At 55.0% G+C, this 24,740-nt stretch overlaps 1 protein-coding gene across 2 annotated transcripts in view; it reads right to left on the minus strand.

Annotated features, from left to right (window-relative positions):
• Positions 1 to 2,553: 2,553 nt before the first annotated feature.
• Positions 2,554 to 24,740, minus strand: part of ABCC8 (ATP binding cassette subfamily C member 8) — a 75,661-nt gene continuing 53,474 nt past the window's right edge. For both annotated transcript variants that reach the window (XM_045557617.1, XM_045557616.1), the window contains exons 18-39: positions 24,001 to 24,036; positions 23,213 to 23,311; positions 22,141 to 22,225; positions 21,472 to 21,552; positions 19,751 to 19,888; positions 18,196 to 18,321; positions 17,194 to 17,296; positions 16,725 to 16,966; positions 16,460 to 16,626; positions 15,219 to 15,288; positions 14,561 to 14,718; positions 12,977 to 13,069; positions 8,551 to 8,653; positions 7,891 to 8,004; positions 7,099 to 7,219; positions 6,816 to 6,946; positions 5,379 to 5,457; positions 5,078 to 5,186; positions 4,674 to 4,777; positions 3,774 to 3,907; positions 3,251 to 3,313; positions 2,554 to 2,736 (exon numbers count right to left, since the gene is read on the minus strand). In XM_045557617.1, coding sequence (XP_045413573.1) covers positions 2,599 to 2,736; positions 3,251 to 3,313; positions 3,774 to 3,907; positions 4,674 to 4,777; positions 5,078 to 5,186; positions 5,379 to 5,457; positions 6,816 to 6,946; positions 7,099 to 7,219; positions 7,891 to 8,004; positions 8,551 to 8,653; positions 12,977 to 13,069; positions 14,561 to 14,718; positions 15,219 to 15,288; positions 16,460 to 16,626; positions 16,725 to 16,966; positions 17,194 to 17,296; positions 18,196 to 18,321; positions 19,751 to 19,888; positions 21,472 to 21,552; positions 22,141 to 22,225; positions 23,213 to 23,311; positions 24,001 to 24,036 — 2,494 coding nt within the window. In that variant the 3' untranslated portion in view covers positions 2,554 to 2,598. The remainder of the gene's footprint in view (positions 2,737 to 3,250; positions 3,314 to 3,773; positions 3,908 to 4,673; positions 4,778 to 5,077; positions 5,187 to 5,378; positions 5,458 to 6,815; positions 6,947 to 7,098; positions 7,220 to 7,890; positions 8,005 to 8,550; positions 8,654 to 12,976; positions 13,070 to 14,560; positions 14,719 to 15,218; positions 15,289 to 16,459; positions 16,627 to 16,724; positions 16,967 to 17,193; positions 17,297 to 18,195; positions 18,322 to 19,750; positions 19,889 to 21,471; positions 21,553 to 22,140; positions 22,226 to 23,212; positions 23,312 to 24,000; positions 24,037 to 24,740) is intronic.

Raw genomic sequence — 24,740 nt, forward strand, 5'->3', positions numbered from 1 at the left:
TCAGTGGGGTGGCTTTGGGGTAGTGTTAGCCATGTGGCGTCCTCTTTCTGTTCCCTGTCTCTGCTCCTGGGAGACCACCAGTGGAGGGAGCTGTTGGGCCCCCCAGGGCATCTCAGAGCTGGAAAGGCCAGGCGCTGATTCTAGGTGTGGCCCTGAGGCCTCAACTGTCCCCTGCTCCACCCTTCTAGGGGGGTAAGTCCCACACCCAAAGGACTCAGTCTTCTGCTCTGCTCCATCCTGCACTTGCTCACGCTCATCTCTCCAAACACTGCACATGGCAGGTCCCTGCTTGCTCAAAACCCTTTTCCACTCCCCTTTTGTCCATAGGCTTATTTCATACTCCTTGTCTTGGCATTCAAGGTTCTTTGACTTGCTGCCCTCCCTGCTGCCCTTATCTCCCTCCCACCCCCCTGACCAGCCATCTCTCCCTAGCTCCTGCTGCCCTCACCCCCACCCAGCCCTTTTCTCTAACCCTCTGCCTGTCCAACCCCTACCACTCGCATGCCCAATGCAAATCCTGCCTTTCCCAGGCAGCCTGCCTGACCTCACAGAGCTCTTACTTTCTGAACTTCCTTGGCTCCTGGAACACCTAGGACCCCATTAAAGGGGTCTGTGCTGGGTCCCCCTTCTAATGATTGGTGGGTTTTCCTTATGTTGTGTATCTCTCACCCCCTTACAGCCAAGAGGGATGCAGGCCCAACTCCTAGGTCTACCCCGTAAGGCCTGGTACAGCCAGTGTTGCAGGTGCTATGCAAATGACAACAAAATGAGATGTAGGCCAGACACAGTGGCTCACTCTTACACTCCCAGGACTTTGGGAGGCTGAGGCAGGAAGATAACTTGAGCCCAGGAGTTTGAGACCAGCCTGGGCAATATAGCGACACCCTGTCTCTACAAAAAAAAAAAGGGAGAGATGTTCACGAGCACCTGCCATTTCTTGGCTGAGGGTAGGTGTGCACTCTTGTTCTGTGATGCAGACAGCGTCAGAACAGTTGTTTTGGTCTCCCTGCTATCTGGGCCCCAGCATCTCCCAGCCATATCTGACTAACTTGTGGTACATGCACTGCGCTTTCCCTCTGAAGGACCACCCTCCCCCCACTTCTGAATGCCCCTGTTTGGGAGATGGAGATGGGGACATGTGATCCAGGCCTACCCAGTCAGTGTATTCTAGTTTTCTGACCACAGTGATTGGTGGGGATGAAGATGTGACCCAAGTTGGTCCCTTGAGCTTTGCTCCCAAGATTTTTGCTGGAACTATTAGGAAAGAGCATCTTTTTTTCCTCTTGGGTTGCCCTGGAGTAGGATGTAAACTGGAGCTGCTAGTGGCCATCTGTCATCCAGGAGGGAGAAGAAAATGAATTCCAGAAATGGAGACACATCCCTGCTGTCAGACACCTGGATCTGGCCATGCCTGAAGCAGTGCACCTCCTGGCCTTTTCAGTCACAGACTGCAATAAATTCAAGTTTTTGTTTAAGCCACTATGAGTTGGGTTCCTGTCATTTGCAATGAAAATAGTGCTAATCCAGGGTACCCAGTCCCCACAATTGTAATCCAAGAGTGCCAGTGAGAAGAAAGGGGACCAAGCTATACAGAAATCTGTTACCTTATCTGATGAGGTCATCAGAGAAACTCTTTTTTTTTTTTTTTTTTTTGAGACAGAGTCTCACTTTGTTGCCCGGGCTAGAGTGTTGTGTGGCGTCAGCCTAGCTCACAGCAATCTCAAACTCCTGGGCTTAAGCGATCCTACTGCCTCAGCCTCCCGAGTAACTGGGACTACAGGCATGTGCCACCATGCCCGGCTAATTTTTTCTGTATATACTTTTAGTTGTCCAGATAATTTATTTCTATTTTTAGTAGAGACGGGGTCTCGCTCAGGCTGGTCTCGAACTCCTGACCTCGAGCGATCCACCCGCCTCGGCCTCCCAGAGTGCTAGGATTACAGGCGTGAGCCACCGCGCCCGGCCCAGCCCAGAGAAACTCTTGCTATGGACTGAAATGTGTCCCCCCAGATTCACAGATTGAAGCCCTAACCCACAATGTAACTGAATTTGGAGACAGAGCCTGTGAGGAGATAAGGTTCAGTGAGGTCATAGGGATGGGGCCCTAATCCAGTATGACTGGTGTCCTTGTAAGAAGAGGGAGAGACAGACAGATCCCAGGGATGCATGTGCACAAAGGAAGGGCCATGTGAGGACACAGCAAGAAAGTGGCTGTCTGCAAGCCAAGGAGAGAGGCTTCAGGAGAAACCAAATCTGCAGCACCTTGATCTTGGACTTCAGCCTCCAGAACCGTGAGCAATAAACTTCTGTTGTTAAAGCCACCCAGTCGTGCTATTCTGTTGTGGCCACTTGAGCTGACTAATACAGCCCCCTGTTCACAGATGAGGAAACATACTCTTGCCCACGCTCACAGGTCTGCCTGATGCCAAAGACAGGCTGGCTTTACAGCACTTACTATCCTCTGCCAGCCGCTGCCCCCAGACTCAGGGCCTCCCGTAGGAAATAATCAATCTCTTTATTTACAAGTGATTTACAGTTAGAAACCCAGGCAGGGGGTGGGGCAGGGTGGGCTTGTGGGATGGCACTCGGGCTTGTGGGTTACTTGTCTGCACGGACGAAGGAGGCGAAGACGCTGTCCTTCTGGCTGAGCAGCGTGTCTGGCTTGTCGAACTCGAGGATGGCGCCGCGCTTGAGGACAATCACCAGGTCTGCACTCAGGATGGTGTGCACTCGATGCTGGGGGGCGGGAGGGGCTGGTCAGGGTGGTGGGAGGGGGAGAAGCCAGCAGCTGAGGGCGTCCCTCCTGCAGCTTGGAGGAGGAGGAGGCATGGGGTCACAGTGTCCTGTCTCTGCGGTGACTGCCCTTCCTGAGGTGGCTGTGACTTCAAGCCCTGCATCCACTAATACTACCCTTCTTCCCTCTCCAAGTCCCACCTCAGCCCCACCTCCAGGCTTCAAGACTCAGAGACCCCCTCCCCACCTCCTACGGAGAAGTAACCCCGGCCTAGCTCACAGGGCCTTGGGACGGGGCAGACCGTGGAGTCTGGAGACAGAGAGGGGAGGTCTGAGGGAAGTGCAGGTGCTAATCCCCCCATGCCCCAATTCCTGCAACCCAGGCTCCCTGCAAGCCCTTCAGACTTCTTGCCCCGTAGAGCATCCCTCTTGCAGCACCAGGGGCCTTTCTCGATTACTAGAACCAGGTGAGCCCTCTCTCTGGGTGTCCCCTGCACCCCAGCAATGGGCCCCTTACCGCGATGGTGACCACGGTGCGGTCTGCGAAGGCCGTCATCACCACCTTCTGGAGGATGTTCTCCTGCCGGGTGGGGGCAGCAGCTGTTGACTCACCTGCCCAGTGGGTGGGTCTCGCCTGGTTTCCTCTGGATGTGGGGCCCAGTCCTAGCCCCACCCCTACCCTCTAGCTGGCCCTACTCCCACGGGACTGACCAGGTTCCTGGAAGCTCAGCTTCGTGTCCCTGTGTGTTGTGTGTCCATGTGTGTGCTGTGTGGTGGGTGACGGAGTGAAGACTATGTGGGCCTGTGTGTGGCTTGTGTGTGTTCGTGTGTGGGGTGTGTGTGTGTGTGTGTGTGTGTGTGTATGAACATTCCCTAGGACCAAATGGAGTCAGGGTCTGTGCCCCCCACCCTTTACCTTTTCCGCCACACACAGCCCCGAGGCAACGTGAGCCTCAGGGCTACTTTGTGCAAACTTCTCCCTAAGACCCGACTGCAACCCTCTCCCAGACTGCCATCCCACGGATGTGCCCGGGACCGACCGTGGCCATGTCGATGGAAGCTGTGGCCTCGTCCATGATGAAGATGCTGGTCTTCCTCACGAAGGCCCGGGCCAGGCAGAACAGCTGCCTCTGGCCCTGGCTGAAATTCTCCCCGCCTTCCGTGATGATGGCATCTGAAAGTGGCCCCGGAGATGGGCTGAGTTAATCCTGTGCTGTGAGTGGAACAGATGGGATGGCTCGGGGGGCTGCTGGGAAATGTGCGTATGGGGGCAAATATGTGGGTGTGTGTCTGGGAGCACAGTGTGTGCAGGGCTGGTGCACCCGACACAATGAAACAGAGGCCACCTGCGTGGACTGCGATGAGGAGGGCGCCCCCTGGGGGTGTGTGCTGCTGCGGCCCTGGCAGTGCCGGGGGTGTGTGCACTCGGCGTGGGTGTGCTGCATGCGTGTGGGCCTGGGGGGGCGATGATTCACAGAAGCCAAGGCTTGGCCAGCCCCCACTGCTCCAGGAGCTGCAGCAAACACACCAAGGCTCTGCCGCCCGCTGGCCTGGAGCAGGGTCTTCCCAGTAGCCTCAATGAGTGAGCTGGGTTTGTGATTTCCGTCTGTCCTCTCCTCCCCCTGGGCAGAAGTGGGTAGGTGGCTGTAGGGTGCAGGGCGGGGCTGAAGATACCCCTGTGGTACCAGCACTTGCAATCTGTCTCACAGTGACTCCTACTGTCCCATCAGGGGGGACCAGACCCTGAACTGACCAGTTGTGTGACCTGGGGCAAGTCACTTCACCCCTCTGGGCCACTGTATGGTGAGAGGTAGACTAAGTGCTCTCTGGGGTCCTGCCAGACCCCAGACTCCAAACGCAGAGCAAACCTAAAGCGTGGGTGTGAGGCTTCCCTCCCCTGCGCTTGAGCGCCCAAGCCCTGCTCGGCCAGGAGCAGTTACCGAGGCCTCCCGGCAGCGCCTTCACCACCAGCTTCAGCTGGGCTATCTCCAGGGCCTCCCACAGCGTGCTGTCCGAGCACTTCTTCTCTGGGTCCAGGTTAAATCTGGAGGTGCACAGAAAGCCCCAGTAGGGAGGCGAGCAGGGTGCTACTTCCACCCGCAGGGGTCGCTGGGAGGCTGAGGCAGGCAAAGGGGACAGTGAGTGAGCACCGACTGCCTCGGGGGCCTGGCTGTGGGGAGAGCACTGAGGTGGTGGCAGTGGGTGGAGGACAGCATCTCAGACCCGTAGGTGGGGATCCCCTACCAGTGCCTGCCTGGTGGGAAGGAGAAGGGAATGAGGTGTGTCCTGGTCCCTCCCCACCGACCCTGGAGCTGGGGCAGCCCTGGCGGGTGGTGGGGCTCACCGGATGGTGCCGCTGAAGAGGACGGGGTCCTGCAGGATGATGGAGAGGCGCGAGCGCAGGGTATGCAGGGGCAGTTTGGCGATGTCAATGCCATCGATGATGATGCGCCCTGCATGGAGATGATGTCACAGGTGGGGCGGCCCTAGGAGTCAGGGTGGTGCTGGGGACAGACCCAGCCAGGGTCATAGGTCCCAGGCAGGATACAGGGCAGGGCAGTGACTGCTGGGCCTCCCATGACGTGTAATCACACAGCAGGGCTGTGGGCTGTGGGGACACATGGGGTACCCACCATACAACTCACCTTCGAACATGTCCACCATGCGGAAGAAAGCGAGAGAGAAGGAGGACTTCCCACTGCCTGTGCGGCCGCAGATCCCGATCTGGAAAGAGAGAAGCAGGCACGCCGCTGGGGCTCCGGCTGCTGGGAGCAGCCCCTAGTGCTAGCTCTGGGGGTGTGCACAGGTGGGGGAGGTCTCAGTGTCTCTTCTTGGTTGGTTTCCTGACCAGCTTCTCTTTATTTATTTATTTATTTTTTTGAGAGAGTCTCACTCTGTTGCCCGGGCTAGAGTGAGTGCCGTGGTGTCAGCCTAGCTCACAGCAGCCTCAGACTCCTGGGCTCAAGCGATCTTCCTGCCTCAGTGTCCTGAGTAGCTGGGACTACAGGCGCTCACCATCACACCCAGTTAATTTTTTCTATTTTTAGTTGCCTGGCTAATTCTTTTTTTCTATTTTTTTAGTAGAGACAGGATCTCACTCTTGCTCAGGCTGGTCTCAACTCCTGACCTCAAGCAATCCTCCTGCCTCAGCCTCCCAGAGTGCTAGGATTACTGGTATGAGCCACCGCCCCCGGCCCAACCAGCTTCTCTCTGGCCACGCAGGTTTGGGCTTATTTCCTGTGGTGGGTCCGCAGGGGGCTCACAAGGGGACTGGAAGGCAAGTGCAGGGCGTAGATGTCCATTTACTGGGGTCTTGGTGTGGCTCTGGGTGTGCTGGGTACTTGGCTGCAGGGGAGTTGGGGACACTGGTGTGTCTCTATGTGCACGAGTGTGGCAGAAGGACAAGAGGGCAGCCAAGTGTGGTGTGCAGGGGTCTGTGTGCCCCACCTTAAACTGGAGCTATCTCTGACCCCATTGGCCTTGGGTGTCAATAAAAATTACAATAAAGGACCACTACAAAGACAGAGACAGTGACATCGAAAGACAAGAGAGGCAGGGACAGATGGGAGGAGACCGAGGCAGGGACAGAGGTACATCCCAAGGTCAGAGGTAGTGAAATGGACAGACAATGACAGAGTGAGAGAGACAGACCAAGAGACAGAAGGGGAGTGAGGGGGACATGAGGAGAGGTGGCCCAGAGCACAAGGCAGGGGCTCTCTCCCCGAGAACAAGGATGGCCTCGCCCTGCACCCCAGGCCCCTGTGCTGGAGCTTGGGGCAGTGTCCTGGGGAAGGGCCCTGGCCATCTGTGGGGAGGGGGCCCTGACAAAGGTCCACTCAGCTGGGGAAGTCTGGGGTGTCCGTCTCCGTGGGGGATGAGTGAGGAGACAGGGCCTGAGGCAGCAGGAGGGGAAGGGGAGTGGGGGGAGGAAAGGTGGGCTGCACCCTGACGGGCCCAGGGCTGGAGATGAGGGTCCGATGAGTGAGGCCTGGAGGGTGACTCTGTGCAGCTGCCTGGTCCCCGCCCTCCCGGCCCTGCTCAGCCCCGTCCTGCAGAGCGGGCAGGGTGCGGGCTCGCCTGACCTTCTGTCCCGGGGAGATGAGGGCGTTGACGTGCTTGAGCACGGGCTTCAGGGAGCTGTCGTAGCGCACGCTCAGGTTCTGGATCTGGATCTTCCCTCGGTCGGGCCAGTTCTTCGGGATCAGTGATGGTGCTGGGGGCCGGGCTGGGGCTCAGCCTCCAGGTGTGGGCCACAGCTAGCATCCAGGGATGCCACCCCATCCCCAGGCTCCCTCGTGGTCCCCAACCCAAACACACTCCTCCTCTGGGCCCTTCCCCCTGGAGCCCTCTCCCTGCACCCCTCACCCAGGAGCCCCTCGTAGCTCTCCGCCTCGGTTTTCAGGAGCCCGTGGATACGCTTCACGGCCCCCAGCTGCAGCTCCATGTCCGCCAGGTTCCTCACTAGCCAGTTGAGGTAGTTGGAGACCTGTGGGGAGCAAGCCAGACACACACTCAGTGACCACCCGGTCCTGTCCTCGGCCACGTGGCTCTTCCTACTGCTGGAGAGGGGCTGGGCCCCAGATGCCTCTTTTTTTTTTAGAGATAGGGTCTTGCTCTGTCACCTGGCTAGAGTGCAGTGGTGTCATCACAGCTCATTGTAACCTCAAACTCCTGGGCTCAAGCGATCTTCCAGCCTCAGCCTCCTGAGTAGCTGGGACTACAGGCATGTGCCACTATGCCTGGCTAATTTCTTTTAGAGATGGGGTCTTGCTATGTTGCCCAGACTGGACTTCAACTCCTGGGCTCAAGCTATCCTCCCAACTTGGCCTCTCAAAATGCTGGGATTACAGGTGTCAGCCACCATGCCTGGCCCCCAGATGCCTTTTGCTGCCCATCAGTGGCCTGCTCAGAGTGGCCCTCCCAGGAGCCATGGGGAGTGTCACAAGGAATGTGGCTCATCACCCACTGCCTGTCTAGGGCCTGGGCCCTGGGCCCGGCCTGTCAGCCTTCCTGCCCACAAGGTCCTTCTGACATAAAACTCAAATGAGCTTAGGGTAAGGCCTGGGGGTATCCCACGTCTCAGCTGGGGAAGGTGCCCCAGGATTCCCCACGTGCTGGTGTCTGACCCTTTCCCGGGCCTAGCCCACTGCCACTCACCATGAGGGCGTAGGTGAGGCCCAGGCCCACCAGGCCGGCAGAGAGCTCCCTGTGCAGGGAGTTGGAGATGGAGGTCACGGCTGCGATGAGCACCACACATGCCCCGATGTACTCCTGCGGAGGGAGAGGAGCCAGCCTGGGCACTTGGGGTTGAGCCTCAGGCGCCCCCGGCCCACCTCACTCCCTTTTGGGGCACGGGACAGCTCAGCCAAGCCTCCACCCCAGCCCCGCAACTCACGCACACATCACCAGACACACATGAAGCCTGTGGGGGTTCCAGGAGCCACCATGTGCCCACATGCTGTGTGCCCCCACACCCCAGCCACCTGCACACACCTGCACATGCATGCCACACCAGCTGCCCCCCCCAACATACAGCATGTGTGTGACCCACTGCAGACACACACTTACCACAGTTACAGATACAGCTGTGTTAGCTACGGGTGCACACTTCAGACACACAAGCCCCCAGGCAGATGTGGGGAACAGGGGCGTAGGCTGCATGTGGGGGACCACCAGGGCTGGGGAAGCAGGAGCTCAGTGTCCACGCAATCTGGTATCCCAGCCTCCTTCCCCCGTCCGTGGGTGCCCTCGCTCTGGCCCCACACTCCTATCAGCACCCCCCTTGCAGGGTCCCAAGCTAGGGGTGATGGCACTTGCCATTCGGACTTCCAGCCATCTGTTGGCAGCCGTGAGGAAGAGGGAGGCAATGTTGTTGGAGTCTGTGTATTCGAGCAGCTTCTGCTGGAACCGGGCCTCGTACCTGGAGGGAGGATGAGGAGGTTCTGGGGGAACAGAGTCAGCCCACGTAGCTCCTATGGCTTTCACTACCCACAGAGGGGGCCGCCTGGGGCTCCCAGCTCCCAGACATGCCACCTCTGCCACCTTACTCATGCTAGCCCTCGCTCCTCCTTTCCACTTATTCAAGCCTGTCCAGAGCCCCACCGCCTTCAAACTCCTGTTTTCACCCCAGGACCCGTTCTCTCTAGGTCTTTCCCATTACAGTAAAGGGCACCTCCCTCTACCCAGCTTCTCAGGCCTGAAACCCAGGAACCATCTGGATTCCCGTCCAGTCCCTCAGCAATCTTCTCCCGTCTACCTCTCAAATGGTCCTTCCATCGGGCGCTCCCCGGCTTCCTGCCCCCCACCACTCCCGCTCACCTGCGCTTCTGCATCAGTTCCCTGACAGGTGTCCCTGCCGTCCCCCTGCAGCCCACTGTCCGCACAGCAGCCAACAGAATCTTTCTTTCTTTTTTTTAAAATTTAATTTAATTTTTATTTATTTTTTTATTTTAGAATTTAGGTATACAAAGGCTTTTGTTACACAAATTGCCTTTGCACCACCCACGTCAGAGCTACAAGCGTGCCCAACCCCAGACATCACAGAATCTTTCTAAATCACACACTGAGTCCCATCTCTCCCCTGCTTAGAATACCAATGACCTCCCCTTGCTTTTAGGATAAAGAACCACCTCCTCTGCCAACCACCCCCTGCCACACACTCCCTTGCACACTATGCTGCAGCCACCCCAGCCTTTTAAAAGTTTTGTGACAATGCCACAGTCTTCCTCACCCCCAGGGCCTTTGCACATGCTGTTCCCTCTGCCTGGAATGCTTTCTCCCTTGCTCTTGACAAGACTGGCTCCTTCTCAACCTTTGGGACTTCCCTTAAATGGTATCTCCTTAGAGAGGCTTTTCCTGCCACTATCTCACCTGAAGTAGGTTTCCCCTTTTACCCTCTGTCTCTGCAGCCTGTGTGCTCCATGGTGTCTGCCTGGACATTCATTTCTTTTGCTGTTTATGATCCCTCTCCCTCCCTAAATTCCATGAGGATGGGGCCATGTCTGCTTTGTTCACCAATGTAGTCTGGAATCTGGCACTATCAATGAACGTTTGTTGAATGAGTAAATGAGCCTTCCCTGACCCTCTAAAGTACATGGGATCTCTTTGTACAAAGAACTCTGGATGTTTCTTTCCCACCCTCAGGTCCTCATCGTGTTCTCCCTGTGTTATGGAGCATGGACCTGCCTCCTCTCTCTGACCAGCCTGGGCTCCCCGCACCCTTCTCCTTGGCCACCTCCCTCAGACGTTGATGGCATGGGCCCAGCCCAGAGGAGTACCGGAGCACTTGCCTGATGATGAATGAAGAAATGAAAGAAAAGCTGTCTCATCACCGCTGACTTGATAAAGTCCAAACTCAGGGGACTCAGAGGGACCCAGGATGGGCCTTATTGGGCATTTGCTTTTTACTCCGGGAAGGTGTTTACTCAGCTTTGGTTATTTCTGGGTAGAAGGCATGTGTTTGAGGAGAGCTAAGTGAGTCTCCGAGGTGGGAGAGAGTGTGCGATTGCATAGCAAGGGGTGGAGGTGTAGGGTGGGTGGCGTGTCTGAGCCCCGCGTGAATCCGTCCGTCTGAAGGATTTGAGTAAGTGTGCGTTGAAGGTGTGTGTGCACAGGCGTGTGTGTGGTGATAGGAGTGTGAGGCCTTCGTCGTATGTGGGTCTCAGGGCCATGTGTGAGTGACAGGAGAGTCTGAGGGGTGGGCATGTGTCAGATGGGGGCTTCTCCATGGGTGTGTGCCAGCGGCCTGGGGACTGGGAAAGAGCTTCAGCTGTGGGACTGCGCAAACCCAGGTTGGAGTCCGAACGTCACGACTTCCTGCCTTTGTATCAGAATGGAGACTCAGTTTTCTCATCAGTAAAATGGGGACAGTAATAGTGACAGTTCCTCTGTGGACTGCAACAACCTCTGTGCCCAACACTGAGCCCCGTGCCGGGCACTCTTCAGACTCTTTTGGGAAAAAATGGCCTTTTGGGAAAGTCTAAAAGGCCTGACAAGTCTGGGTTCCAAGGGCAGCAGCAGTTCTCGCAGTCTGTGTTACCACGATGGGTGACCCAGGCTCTCTGGGTCTCATTTCTGCACCTGTAAAACGTGGCTAAGCGTGCCTATGTCATGAGACGCTTGTGAGGATTAAATACAATAAGGCACACACGGCACTTAGCACGGCGCCTGGCGTGCACTAAGTGTGCAGTCAGTGAACGCTAATCGGCTCTCAACAGGGCAGGCTGCTGGGCTAAAGCCAATGAATTAAACACATAGAGATGATTAAAAAATCTTTCATTCACATTTAAAAATCATTCACTGTGTCAGTGCAGGGTGTGGAAGGCCTCGCTGGCAGCAGTTCCTCTGGCTGACCACAGGCCTGCTCTGGGGCCGGTTATAGGAAGCCACCCGAGGGTCTGACCATTCTAGGAAAGTCACAAACTCTCCACCCCAGGCCCAGCCCAAGGTCCTCAGGGACACCAATTAAAAGAGGGACATCACCAAAACTGATAGCAAAGGCTAGGCCCAGAGGTGTTGAGGGACCTGGAAGATGAAGGGACAGGGGAAGGTCAGGCTTGAAAGGAGGAGTCTGGGAGGAGACTCTGGAGCCATCTGCCAGGCTCCAAGCAGCTCTGTGTGGACGCCAGCACAGGCTTGGACAGGGGCTGGGAAGAGCTGTGCTCTGCTTTGATCTGCTCAGACAAGACCCCTGAAAGGCGGCCTCCCACTGGCCTCTGGGGCCCCAGGGAGTAAACAGAGGCTGCAGTGCTGTGCCAGGGCCTGGCACCTCTGCCAGGGCTGAAGCTGGACATTAGAGGCAGGAGATGCAACTCTCTTTGGACCCTCCACTGGCCTTTGAGCCCTGGGCTTACTCCTGGACACGGGGCTTGGTGTCTCATGGTTACTGTCACACCCCGAGCAGCTGTGCCATCCTAAAAATAGCCTATCATCATGCTCTGGGTGAGGCTTAGAGACAAGAGCCCAACTATCTAGGGCAGGGGTCTCTGGCCTATCTGTCTGGCGGAGAGATGCTGGAGACTTGGGGACGGGGGAGCAACAGCAGCCTCCGATGCTCCCATTTGTTTTTGTTTTATTTTTTTTTGAGACGGAGTTTCACTCTGTCACCTGGGCTACAGTGCCGTGGCATCAGCCTAGCTCACAGCAACCTCAAACTCCTTGGCTCAAGCCTCCTGAGTAGCTAGGATTACAGGCGCAAGCCACCATGCCCAGCTAATTTTTCTATTTTTAGTAGAGATGGGGGTCTCGCTCTTGCTCAGGATGGTCTTAAACTCCTGGCCTCGAGGATCGTCCTGCCTCGGCCTCCCAGAGTGCTAGGATTACAGGTGTGAGCCACTGCGCCCGACCTGATGCTTCCATTCAGCCCAACATCACAACTCAGGGTTGCGAGAGGATGGCAGGGGCATGTGTGAGACGGGGGCTTCTCCATGGGTGTGTGACCGGCAGGAATTTTCAGGGAATTCCTTCAGCCTAGTGAACTCTCGCCCATTCTTTGAGTCTTAGCTCTGATGTCACCTTCTCCAGGAAACCTTCCACGACTGCCTCCCTTCTATGCTCCCACAGCCCTTGTGCCCTCTTCTTTCAGAGCACCTGGCACATAGGATTTTCTGGGTCTGCTCAAAGTCTGGGCTGTAAATGCCTCCAGGGGAGTGGCTCATCTGACTCCTGTTTGTCATACCTGGCAGGGGGCTTAGCACATGGTAGGTGCTCAGTAAATGTTTGTTGAATAAACAAGTAGGGTCAAGTCTGGGCTTTGTGGGACCTTACAAATGTTATATAATCTCTGTGTGCCTCAGTTTCCTTATCTGTGCAATGGGAATGATCATGCTCAGCACCTAGGGCTGCAGAGCAGAATGAATGGGGTTGGCATGAACAGTACTGAGCACAGTGTTGGGCACACAGGATATCATCTGAAAAAGAAGGCCTCAGGGCCGGTCCACATGATCTAAGGCCCTTTCTAGCATTGATATGGGAAGACTTGTCCCAGCCTTGTTGCTTTTCTTACTCTGCCTTAGTTCGCAGAGGCCCTGGGCTTGTCTGCAGGGCAGCAATTTTCCTCTCTGGAACACACAGCTGGAGCCCATCTGGCCTGTCCCTGCTGGTGGACATCCCCTGGGTCTTGGGGCTTGAGGGGGGCGTTGAGAGTGATGTGTCCTAAGTGGATCCCTGAGAATCTGAACCTCATGACCTATGACCCTGGCCCTGCTCCACTCCACTGGTACCTGGGGAGAATCTGGACTCGTACCTGAAGGCCCGGATGGTGGTGAGGCCTTCCACGGTTTCAGCAAAGTGAGAAAGCAGCGGGAGCTGGGTGGTGTCGTCCAGCTGCTGCAGGTCCCTGTGCCGGGGAACAGAGCAGAAACGGTTAAAAGGTCAGGCTTGGGGCTCAGCCTGGCCTGAATCCCAGTCCATCCTACCACTGTGTGAGCAAATGGCTTCACCTCTCCAGGCCTCAGTTTCTCACCTGTGAAGAGGGATGGCAACGGTACCACCCCTCAAGCTGCAGTGAGCACTGAATGAGATCTTTTGTGTAACATGCTTAGACACTGCCTGCAACGCACAGTTGCTGTTGTCCTGGGCATCGTCTGCCTAACGTCTGTGACCCTCCCTGGGCTTCTGCCAGACAGCCTCATGCTGGGGTAAGGCTGGGCGGGCATCCTTACTTCCATTTTTACAGGTGAACCTTGGGCCAGCTGGCCAAAGGAACAGACAGACCAAACTCCAAGCTTCCAATCCTCCCTTTCCTGATAAGCACAATAGGTTTCATCACATCACAGGCCAGGATCTAATTCGTTCCTTGAGGGGGTAAGGCCAGAGGTTTCCATGGCAACAGAATGGCCTCTTGAGCCCCACAGCTGCACCTTGACAAGCACGTCAGTGCCAGGAGGCCAGTTTGGGATGCAGGAAGTAGCTTTCCTGGACAGACCGTCTCCAGGGCCAGAGAGGGTGCCAGAGGAGCAGGGTGGTTTCTCTGGCAGAAGAAACGAACTTTGTAGAACAGCTTGTACCGTGTTTAAAAAGCCACTGTAATATTGTGAATATCAACACACTATGTTCCTCCTGTGGGTGCTGGGTGATTCTGGATCATTCAAGCAAAGAGCCGTTTATACAAACGTTGATCCTTTGGGGCAGGTAATTGTGGCCAAAATGCGTCTAAATGTAATTATTGTTATTGTTAATCAGTATTTTGACTCTTGTTTCTAACCAACTATGTGCACTCAGGAAAGGTACTTTTGTGGTCACAACCTGCAGTCAGAAATATATTTTATGTTGCAAATCATTACGTACACAACTATGTGATCAAAACAAAGGTTTCATGAAGCAAAGCTGCTGTTACCATATGAATGCAGTCAGATATTTTCTGTTCTATTTCATTTTTTTTAAATGCTGGTTTGGATCTATGATATTGAATTTAAGACCCACTAATGGGCTGTAATTGGCAGTTTGAGAAACTCTGGCCTAGAGGTTCTTTAAATGTTTCCCTATAATTCTTTGAATCTATGAGTTTAACAGAATCACTGCCAGAAAGACTTCCTAGAGAACACTCTTAGGAAATTCCTAGAAGGAAAGAGCTGTGCGTGACCGCAAGGCTCACGAGGGCAAATGTGATCAGTGAGAACCGCTGAGGGAGGCCCCTCCGGTACGGCTCTGCCACGCCCTGCACCCGAGTGCGCTGGGAGGTATGTGAATATTTCTATCATATTTTTTATTTTTCTTTTTTGGGGGGACATGACCCTACCACTTTTATGATGATGATTCCAGTAAGTGTACCGAGCTGCCCACTGCAAAGCACCTCCCACCACTCACCACCCCCCGCCCCTGCCATCACCTGGATGCCACCCGGAAGTATTTCTGGGTGAAGTAGCACACAACAGCCAGGGGCAAGAGGGCCACGAGGAAGACAGGTGTGACATAGGAGATGACGGCCACGGCCGAGACACACAGCATGGTGGAGCGGCTCAGGCACTCCAGCGTGGATGGGATGTGCTGTGGGGCGGGGAGGGCGAGAGAGCGAGGTGCGTTCAGGTGTTTGACTATGTTCAGTGTTACCTGCGCCCTGGGCTTGCTCCCTTTATTACAGGTGCACGTCTTATCTCTCGAGGTGCACAGCAAGCTCCCTGAGGGCTGCAATCAGGACTGTGCTTCCTCACCATCCAGTACGATGGCAAATAAACCACACAAGTTGGGTCAGAATGAATATCCTCCGCACAATCAGCCACCTTGGTTTAGAACACACTGGAACCTTACTAGAGTGAGCCAGTGGGTCTGGGGCAGAAGCCAAAGGGGACTGGTTTCCCTTGGCCTTATTACGAAGGCCTCACCCAGGAGGCCCCAGGCCCTGCGGCGGCATTAAAATCGGATGGGGCGCTCGTTCCTCCCACAGGGCTTGGATCACCTGATTTGGGGAACTCAGCATGGGACAGGAAAAGCTCCCAGGCACCAGGCCTCTCTCGGGACTAGGGGAAATGTGGCACAGTGCTCTATACCTGGTCGATGGTGTTACAGTCGGATGAAAATCTGTTTAGGATGCTCCCAAGGGGCGTGGTCTCGAAAAACCTAAGGGGAGACCAGAAGAACAGTTACTCATTCGTCTGTTGATTTACATCCTACTTATTGAATGGAGTAGTTATGTATTTAAGTGTCTCTGGAGTCCTTCATGGGTCTGGCTCCCTGGGAGCGGTTGCCTTACCGTATCTGTAGACATCTGGCCTGTGTCCTGAGAATCTCCAAAGCCGCCCAAAGGGGTGCTGGCGCCTCGTTAGCCTCTCTGACTCTCAAGCCCCTTTGTGACCACTGCCACCTTTCTCAGCTGCTTGCTGGGCCTGACTCAACAGCTGTCCTGGGACACAGAGTCCTTTCTGGAGGGACAATACGCCAAGGGGAACGGGGCCCTGGGGACAGCCTGTCAGCTGGCTGGCCCTGAGAGGCCACTCTGGCCGTCAGCTCTCTGGCTGTGACCCGGAGTCAGTCTAACCCCAACCAGAGACTCTCAAAAACACAAATTTGGGGCAAATAGAGGGTAAGTAACCTTGAAGGCCATATCTGTGGGCCACAGAGAGCTCACGAGGCTGGAAAGTAAACAGTGTAGTCAGATGGTCGGGTCTGGCTTCAGTAAGGGGCCAGATAACCTGTTTGCCTGCTGTGTGTGTGTGTGTTTTTTTTTTAATTTTTAAAATTTTTATTATTTTTTTTCATAGCCCAAGTCACAGAAGCCTATTGTGTTTTTAAACCAAGTTGACCAACCATTGGACAGTGATGATTTTAAACCTCTTACACACCAAGAGGCCTTTGAGATTTTTATCCTTCGCATTACAGGAAATTAGAACAGCTACCCGTGCCTCCAGTGTCAGCACTGCAGGCTGGCACAGGGAGAGAAGCCAGGGCGAGAGAGGAGGGCCGGGAGCTGCCCTTGTGGGTGGCGATGGGCAGATGGCACCCACCTACGGAAGGGAAACTAACCTTTACCCCGACCTGCAGATGCTCCTGTTGAAGGCTGTCGTGACAATTAGATAAGCTACCCATGTAAATGCCTAGCTCTGTGTCTGGCGGAGTAAATGCCAGTTTCTTCCTGCTTCTCGCATGAGGAAGACGTTTTTACACAGTTTCCTTGGGTCACGCCCATGAGTCTGTGACAGAGGTCATATATCCCCATTTGTAGATGGGAGAACTGAGGCTCAGAGAACAGTGACTTGCCCACAGCCCCGGTGTGGCCAGAGGGGAGGGGTACCTCATGGGGGCCAGGATGATCTGGTTCAGCAGGCTGTGGTGCAACGCCTTAGCCACCTTCAGCCCCGTCCACTCCACGGTGACAGACGTGACAAGGCACAGCACAATGCCCAGGCTGCAGAGCACCGTGAACACCATGGCGTAGACAGTCTGGTCGAGCGTGCACTCCTGGGTGGGGGGAGAATGAGGTGGGGTCCTGGGGTGTCCAAGGGCTCAGCCCCCCACCTCACCCACCCCCAGCCGCTGCAGTGGGGCTGCCGCCACACCTGGCTGAGGGAGCAGTTCCTGGCTGTGGGGCTCAGCATCAGGGCACTGTCGGTCCACTTGGCCAGCCAGTAGTCGATGGCCACCAAGACCATGTGCTTGAGCAGCTGGGAGAGGACGAGCAGGGACAGGAGCAGGATGCCAGCAGAGGACAAGTACTTGGCACAGGCTCGCCACGGGATCTTGGCACGCTGGTGCAGCACCGACGACAGGTTGTCATCTTCCTCGCTCTCAGCTGCCTCCTCTGTGGGCCGCAAGAACCCACCCTGTGGCTTCACATTTCACATTCCTCTAAGGGTGAACCAGGGGCACTTCATCCCCACTTACAGATGGGGAAACTGAGGCACACAGAGGGGAAGGGATTTAATCGCAGGCAGACTATCTCACGACACCCAGGACTCCAAACCTTAGTCTCCCCATGGCTGATCAGACCTTGGGCCATAATTTCACTCCCAGTCACATTGTCTGTACCTTCGTCCTCTTCCTCATCCTGCAGAAGGCCATCTCTCGAGGACATGGCACGGGGCAGGCCCTGGGGTGGCTCTGGGGTGGCCTTTCTCTCCATGACAGTCTCCTGAAAGACAGATGGGGCCTGACCAGTGTTCTCAGGGTATATGGGGGGAAAAGGGAGGTTAGGGGGCAACCACCCTGGTGACGACCAGTGTCAGGTTTCCAGGTTGTCCCTGCCTAAAGGAGAGTCAGAGACACACACGTTCATCTTGCCGGGATTTACTCTTTCCCCTTCATAAGCTAATAGCACCCCAATATCCCTGTGGGCAGCTACCCCTCCCCTATTCTTAGTCTCAAAGATTCAGGTGGGGCTGGCTCCGGGGGAGGGCACCTGACCCAGGACTGGCCAATCCTCACATTCTACATCCCTGGCCACAGTGATTTGTTCAGGGTGGGCACATGACCGAATTGGACCAATGAGAGTCAGCCCTGGGACTCTGGCCAAACCACTGTGGAAGAGGCCCTCGGTTTCTGGCAGAGTTGTTGAGCCGGGAGACGTAAACTGACACTGCTGGTGGCCCTCACTGCTGCCATGAGAATGAAGCCAATTTGAGGGAGCAGAGCCAGGGGATGAGGAGAAACACATTCCTATGACATTGTTTGACCACCTGGATCCAGCTACACTTAACGCTGTGACACACTTTGACATTTTGGTTTCATGAACCAACATCTTTAACTTCCCCTCTTTTCTTTGCTAAGCCAGTTGGAGTAGAGTTTCTGAAAGTTTGCAACTGAGTGGTATCTGACTACCTCAGGTTAAGGGGAAGTTGCCCACCTGATTCTGCCCTGGGTACCTGGCACAGGTACCAGCTCTCCTCTAGTAGTAGCAAGTTCATGGCCAGCTCCCACATCTGCCCTCTGGGGGGCTTCCTGGGGCAGTGAGCACAGGAAGGCCTTTATGAGTTCAGGCTCTAGCACACCGTCCCATCCAGGGGGGCTGCCTGGCCCCCAGGATATACCCACCTTCTCCAGCTCTTGGTCCTGCCGGTTCATGAGGGTCTTCCAGTGCTCAAAGAGCTGGCACTCAGACCTCTGGAAGTCCTTGAGTGTACCCTCTCTCTGGATGGTGCCATCCTTCATAGCAATGATCTGGAAGGGTAGAAACAAACCCAGTTTGCGGGCTGGCTGGGGAGGCCGAGTGGTGGTCACACCCTCCTGACCGTGGAGTCTGAGATGGCCATGAACACATCCCTTCCCCCACTACGGTGGGCCAGTAGTGATAACCTGCCCCCCCCCCCCCCGCAACGTACGCCCAGGACTTAGAGTTCGGTACATCTAGGGGGAGCAATTCTCAGGGGTTGGGTTTGCACAGCAAATCCTGGTCAAACTGGCTAGTTACCCACAAGGACTCCATCAGCAGCAGCTGTTTTTATACACTTAATGGGCTAATTACACACACCCATAGCTGCTCCTGACGGCAGGTCTGGAAGGCCCCATCAGTGCTTAGCAAAGCCTTGTTGGTCTGTATGGCCACAATTCTTTGAAATCAATAAAACTTTTTATTTGAAATACTCAATGACACCATCACATAGACCTGCCGTTAATTCAGACACCCACCCCTGCTGCCTTCATCCCCACCCACCCCATGCTGGGGTTTGGGGAGGATGCCCAGGAGTCCTGCTCACTGACCCCTCAAGGAACCTGCCACCTCTGTATCTGCCATCTTTGGACTCAGGATTGTCCTGAACTGCCTTGCCAGCCAGGGTCACCACAGAAACTCAGAAACAAACCTTCTTTCTGCACTTGGTTTCACAGCTTTTTTTTTTTAATCTGGATTTTTTTTTGTCTTTGTCATAGCAGAAGAGGATCTCATTACACATGGAAAGAAGACTTATTTGAGGAGAAATTAGAAGAGTCATTTGGCACAGGCTTGAGGCTCAGAGAGGGCTTCAAATTTTGGCTGCTGTTCAGGGGAAAATTATACAGGAATAAGCAGAGCCTGGATTTCAAAAGTCACATGATCTTCAAATTAAGCGCTTGCCAATTAATTGAAAAGTAACTGTTTTTTTAATATACTGAAGAGTATGGGAATTTATTTAATGTGGTTTCACAGCATTGCATTCTAGTGATAATATTGAAGTTTCTAGTACTACTGCTATTGTTCGTTTCCATAGTTCTTATATGATCCCAACTTGAATCCACCCACCCCAGGACGGTCAGAAGGTGGGAAGATGGTTCTTCCATCCAAATGGGCACTCCCCAAGGCCAAGGGCTCAGTCATCAAACTGGGCAGGAATCAGAAGGTTCTTCCTGAGGTTTCCTGGTGCCAGCCTTGAGTGTACCAAAGGGGGCCCAGCCAGGATGGGGAATGTCTGCGGTTCTAGGTGATACCAAATTTCTGGCCTGTACAGGGTCTCCCTCAGCTCAGCCTGCATGAGGCCATCCCATGCCGGTCTCTTATGCTTTGTGGCCCTCAGCAATTGCTACTGAGATACCCAATTGAGTTCTTCAAAGATGCCTGACTGCCTCCCCACCTCAGCCCTCCCCCCTTGTGGCCTGACCCCTTGTGGCCCCTCACCCAGTCTGCATGGGGCAGGTACTGTAGCTTGTGGGTCACTAGGACCACTGTCCTCTTGTCATCCCGGAGCAGCTCAAGGATCCCGGCTTGCATCAAGTGGTCACTGAGATGGATGTCCAGAGCTGAGAAGGGGTCATCCTGGGTAGAAGGGAGAAGGTAGGGGCAGGTGTGGGGGAGAGGTTATATCAACTCTGGTCTAAGGAGTGACACTAGTTAGCTGTGTGGCCTTGGACAACTCACCCAACTTCTCTGGGCCTCAGTCACCTTATCTTAAAATGGGATTCTTGTCAGTTATCGCTCTCAAACAGATCGAATGACTTCGCTTCCTGACTCCTGGACCTTCAATGGCTTCCCATTGTCTCCAAAGCCCAAACTGCTTAGCATGGTATTCCAGGCCCCTTACAACCTGCTCAGTCTCCCTTTCTAGACTCACTTCTGGTCTGTGCTTCCCAAGCTCCCTACTTCCCAGGTTCCCGAGGAGCTCACCATTCCAGGCCCAAGCTATTCCCTCTGCCCGGATGTTCTGCCTTTTGTCTATCCAGTGAACTCTTATTCATCTTTCACTTGCCCAAGCACTAGCTTTTCCTGTGTCCTGTCCTGACGCTCACACCTACTCTTCCTGCCTCTCTGTTCCAGCGACACCTTGCACAAAGCCAGTTCTGATTATATTTGTCCACGCCTAACTGTGAGGCCCTAAGAACTGAAACGCCTGGTGCCTATGCCTGGTACAGAGTAGAAGCTTAATAAAAGTTTGTTGAAATAAAAATCCATCTTACTTTCCCTAACACGTTTAAATCTCATGTGGGATCATTAATGAGCTCGTACTTTGTAAAGTGCTGTGCATGTATCAGATGGTGACAGAGATCATGAATCTTCACATTGTGAAGCATCTATAGTGGGGAGTGCTTCGGTGTGTGTTGTAGGGAGAAGGGAGGGAACAGATCTAGGACCAGAGACCTGAGGTTCCTTCTTCCAACTCCCTGTCCACATGGTCTCCCTCTTTCCTTCTGTTTAACTCTTTTTCCAAGGAAGGCCTCCCTGATCACTCTAGCCTTCACAGTTGTCTCCTTGGACAAGGCCCCGGATAGCCTGTGCCACTCAGTTTGGCTTTGAACTGGGCTGTGCCTCTGGAGTGCAGTGAGCTCTGTTTCCCTAAACAGATTTTAAATTTTTGAGGCCAAGGGCTGAGTCTTAGAATTCTTCTGTATCTATCAAGGCACCTGACACACAGAGCTTGGCATGAGGTAGGGCAGGGATGGCTAGTAAGTTTTATCTCGTGTTTGATTGCTAGTGTGTACCTGGAGTGCTGTGTTGAGGAGGATTCTGAAGCCAAGTCAAGTTCCATGGGAAATAATGTTGTAATCAATTAGCAATGTCTGCCCTGGCCATAGACAGGGAGTGGCTGCACACATATTCCATGCATTTGCCACTCTTACAGTCGGGCTGCATGAGCAACGATAGGTTGGGGCCGTCCTACAGAGAGGAAGGGTGGAGCTACAACTTGCCTGCCCTCCTGGCTACTTTAAAGCTTAGTCTGAAGTCTGCAATGGGTCATTTCTGCTATCCTTGCCTGCCTTGGTTTCCCTGACAATAAGATGAGTAGGCTATAATGTCTCTGGCAAGAGAGGTTTGCTCCTGGAGAGGGAGGTTGTTGGGTGATGGTATGTGTGTGTGTGTACATGTGTGTGGGCCCCAGGGGAAGTGCCAGCTGGTGCACTCACCAAGAAAACGACGTTGGCGTGCTGGTAGAGGGCTCGGGCCACGCTGATCCGCTGGCGCTGACCACCAGACAGGTTGATGCCCTGTCACCAAGGGGGAGGAACAGATCATGCTCTCAACCATTCAGGGGACACTGTCCTGGCCTCTACTGGACTGTAAGCTCTTTGGGATGGAGGCCTGGTTCTATCCCGCTCTTTGCCCCTCCTCACCTTGCAGAGAGAAGGAACCTGTACATGTTTACTGAATTCATTCAGAAGAGGGGTGCAAACCAGTGCAAACCAAGACAGGGGAAGTAGGGATTTAAATCACACACCAGATGACCATCGAGGGAGAATCCTATTTGTCTAAGCTTGTGGAGGGGCCTCCACCTGCATCATGAACAAAAGCAATACAACCCTGGGCCTAAGAAGGAGACGTCCAGTCATCCCCAGCCTGGGAAGGTGCTAAGCCGACCTCACTCACCAACCAGGACTGAAAACCTGTCAAACAACCATCATCAACGAAACCACGTTTGACCCACTGCAGCAATTCTTCAGCCTTCACCCTCTCCGATTTCCCAGATACCCATTCTCCCTGAGAAGGGTCTCGGGGCATGGTGGGGGTGATGGGTGGGGAGCAGGGGAGGTTGGGGGTTTCAGCTTTGAGAAAACTCCTTGGAGGCTGCTACTAACCCGTTCCCCAATCTGAGTCTGGTCTCCATGGGGCAGGATGTCGATGTCCGGCTGCAGGGAGCAGGCCTCGATGACGGTCTTGTACCTGGGGTGGGTGGGAGTGGGGGAAGCAGCTGATCAGTCTGGCCAGATTGTGCCCCAGCACTTGTAGAGGGTCATTAGTCTCTGGGTAGCTGTGCCCAGGGGAGCAATGGCTTTGATGGGCCTCCCGCCTGTTTGCAAGCAAACACCACGTGAGCTTGAAAAGAGCTGAGGTCAGCACCTCTCGCAGCCTTGGGACAGGTTAAATATTTGAAGGATGAAATTGGATGGGAGCAAATATGCCGAGTAAGTGATGAGAGGGGGCCCATGTTCCTCGTATGGTGGGAAAAGCTGCAGCCAGAGCCCAGGCTCGGGGCACTGCCTGCCGAGGACAATCACTGCTGGTTGATTTAGGCAGTAATGATGATGGCTGGTCAAATATTTGCCCAGCCTGTTCCTCTCATACTTCCTCGGCCAGCCCTTAGCCTGGGCAGGTGCCAGGCAGCGTTCACGGAGGTATCAGAGTGTCTTGGCAACAAGCATGTACTTAGGTGTCGGATAGCTTTGGATTTGAGACTCATTTCAGTGACTTACTGGCTGGGTAAGTTACCTAACCTTTCTGGGCCTTGGTCTCCTCATCTGTAAAATGGGGACAATAATAGTACCTGCCCACTGAGGTTGTCGTGAACATTAGAGGAAACCACGAGCACTAAGGGCCTGGTGCTGCACCGGGCACCTGGTAAGCGCTCAGTCGGTGCTAGTCCTTGTTGCCGTCCTTAGAGGGAAGACAGTGCGGGAGCCGTGAGGATGGGAATCCCGCAGAGCTGGTCAGAGAGGCAGCGGCCCTCACTCCCTTCCCTCCCCTCCCGCCCTCTGTCCACAGGAGCTAGACTGCCCGAGGCTCCCCAGATGGGCCACGCAGGGAGCAGCACCGCTGGGCTGGCGTGGGTGACAGATGGAGGGACGGGGGCTGGGCCGGCTGGCCAGTGCCAGAGACCAATTCCTCCCCCAACCCTCCCACACAGCCCTCCTCCTTAGGAGAGGTTTTTACCGTTGTTTGTTGAAGGGACTGTCAAAGGTGATGTTCTCCTCCACGGTGGCATTCAGCAGCCATGGTTTCTGAGAAGCATAGGCCACGGGGCCTCTCTTCCTGAGGGGTAAAAAAGCAGAGTGCAGCAGGGGTGGGGGCATTCCCAGGGGCTCCCTGACCGAGCAGGCGCCAAGCTGGCAGCTTAGACTGGGCAGGGGTGGGGGAGGTGCGGTGGGCAGAAATCTGCCTAGTGTGGCCTCTGGTGGCCTCTCCTTCCCCCAGGGCTTGAGGCAGTTTGGGAGGTCGAGTCTCAACTTGGCCCCTCCCTGCCCTACACCCAGCCTGCCCGGCCTGCCATCTGTCCCTTCCTGAGTGCATGCCCAGGGCCAGGCGGCAGCCCACGGTGCCACCAAAGCAAGCAAACACTCAACCTCTGGCTTCCTCCCTCCTTGAAGAGTCCTTGAACCACTGGACTGTGAAGTCCAAAGGGATGTCTCCAAATGGAAAAAAAAAATTTTTTTAAAGCAGAGCCAAGGAAACCACATTTTGTGTGATTTTGAAGGGCCCCCCTACCCCGCAAAAGGAAAAGAAAACTACAAGATAAAATGACCTGGTGTGAAGGGAGTAGCTTGATCCACAGAGGCAATGGCTGTCCCCAAACCACCTGGCGGAGCACAGAGCCCCTCCTGGGCCTCCCCCAGCAGCTGGGTGGACACGGGGGCTGCCCTCGGGGTGACGTGGCTCCCTCAGGCCCGAGAGCCCTCTGAGGGTGCCTGCCCTGGAGGACAAGTGTTCCCAGGACCTGGTACCTGATGTCCAAGTCGGCGGCTGTCTCCCGCTCTGGGCTGCAACAGGGAGGAAAGACACTTCAGATTTCACTAAAGATTCCAGCGCCTCCAAACCCGACCTGAATGTGCCTTCACAATCCCTGGGACCAAGTCTACAGCCACAAGTGCCGCACACAGAGGTGTGGAAAGTGGGCGTGGCCATCCTGGGGGCGACTCTACTGCCTGACCACATACGTGGGTGGGCAAGGAGGGCCCTGGGGCACCCGATTAAGTTAAGAGGGAGAATGGGGCAGGGGCACTACCAGAGCAGCCTCTTGGGGGAAATTTCCCAGGTCAGAGGAGTATGAGGCCCAGCAGTGGCTCCTCCAGACTCGGCCTCTGCATTTGGGCGAGAGGAGCCGGGGGAGGTTTCGGGCTGACAGCTGCTCAAATAGCTGGGCAGGGAGGCCAGGAGGGCCACACCAGCACCTGCACTCTGTGGGTGGGAACCTACAGCCAGCGGAGCAGAGAAGGGCTCCAGGCATGATTTGTAGCTCTGAGTGGCCCTGTCAGAAGACAACTGTGGAATTCGGGGGATCTGCCAGGGAAGATGTGTCAGCTGCGGGGCCATGTGCCCTGGACTGCCCAAGCCGCCCCAGTGTCAAACATTCTGCCACTTTGTTCTCATCCACACCTCAAACTTGTCACATGCCATGAGGGCTGATTCTTGGCTCAAAAAATACGGCCACTGCGGTTGGAGAAGCTGGGCCTGTCATCACACC

This window comes from Lemur catta, chromosome 7 (assembly GCF_020740605.2).
Source record: "Lemur catta isolate mLemCat1 chromosome 7, mLemCat1.pri, whole genome shotgun sequence".
In the NCBI taxonomy this organism is placed as follows: Eukaryota; Metazoa; Chordata; class Mammalia; order Primates; family Lemuridae; genus Lemur; species Lemur catta.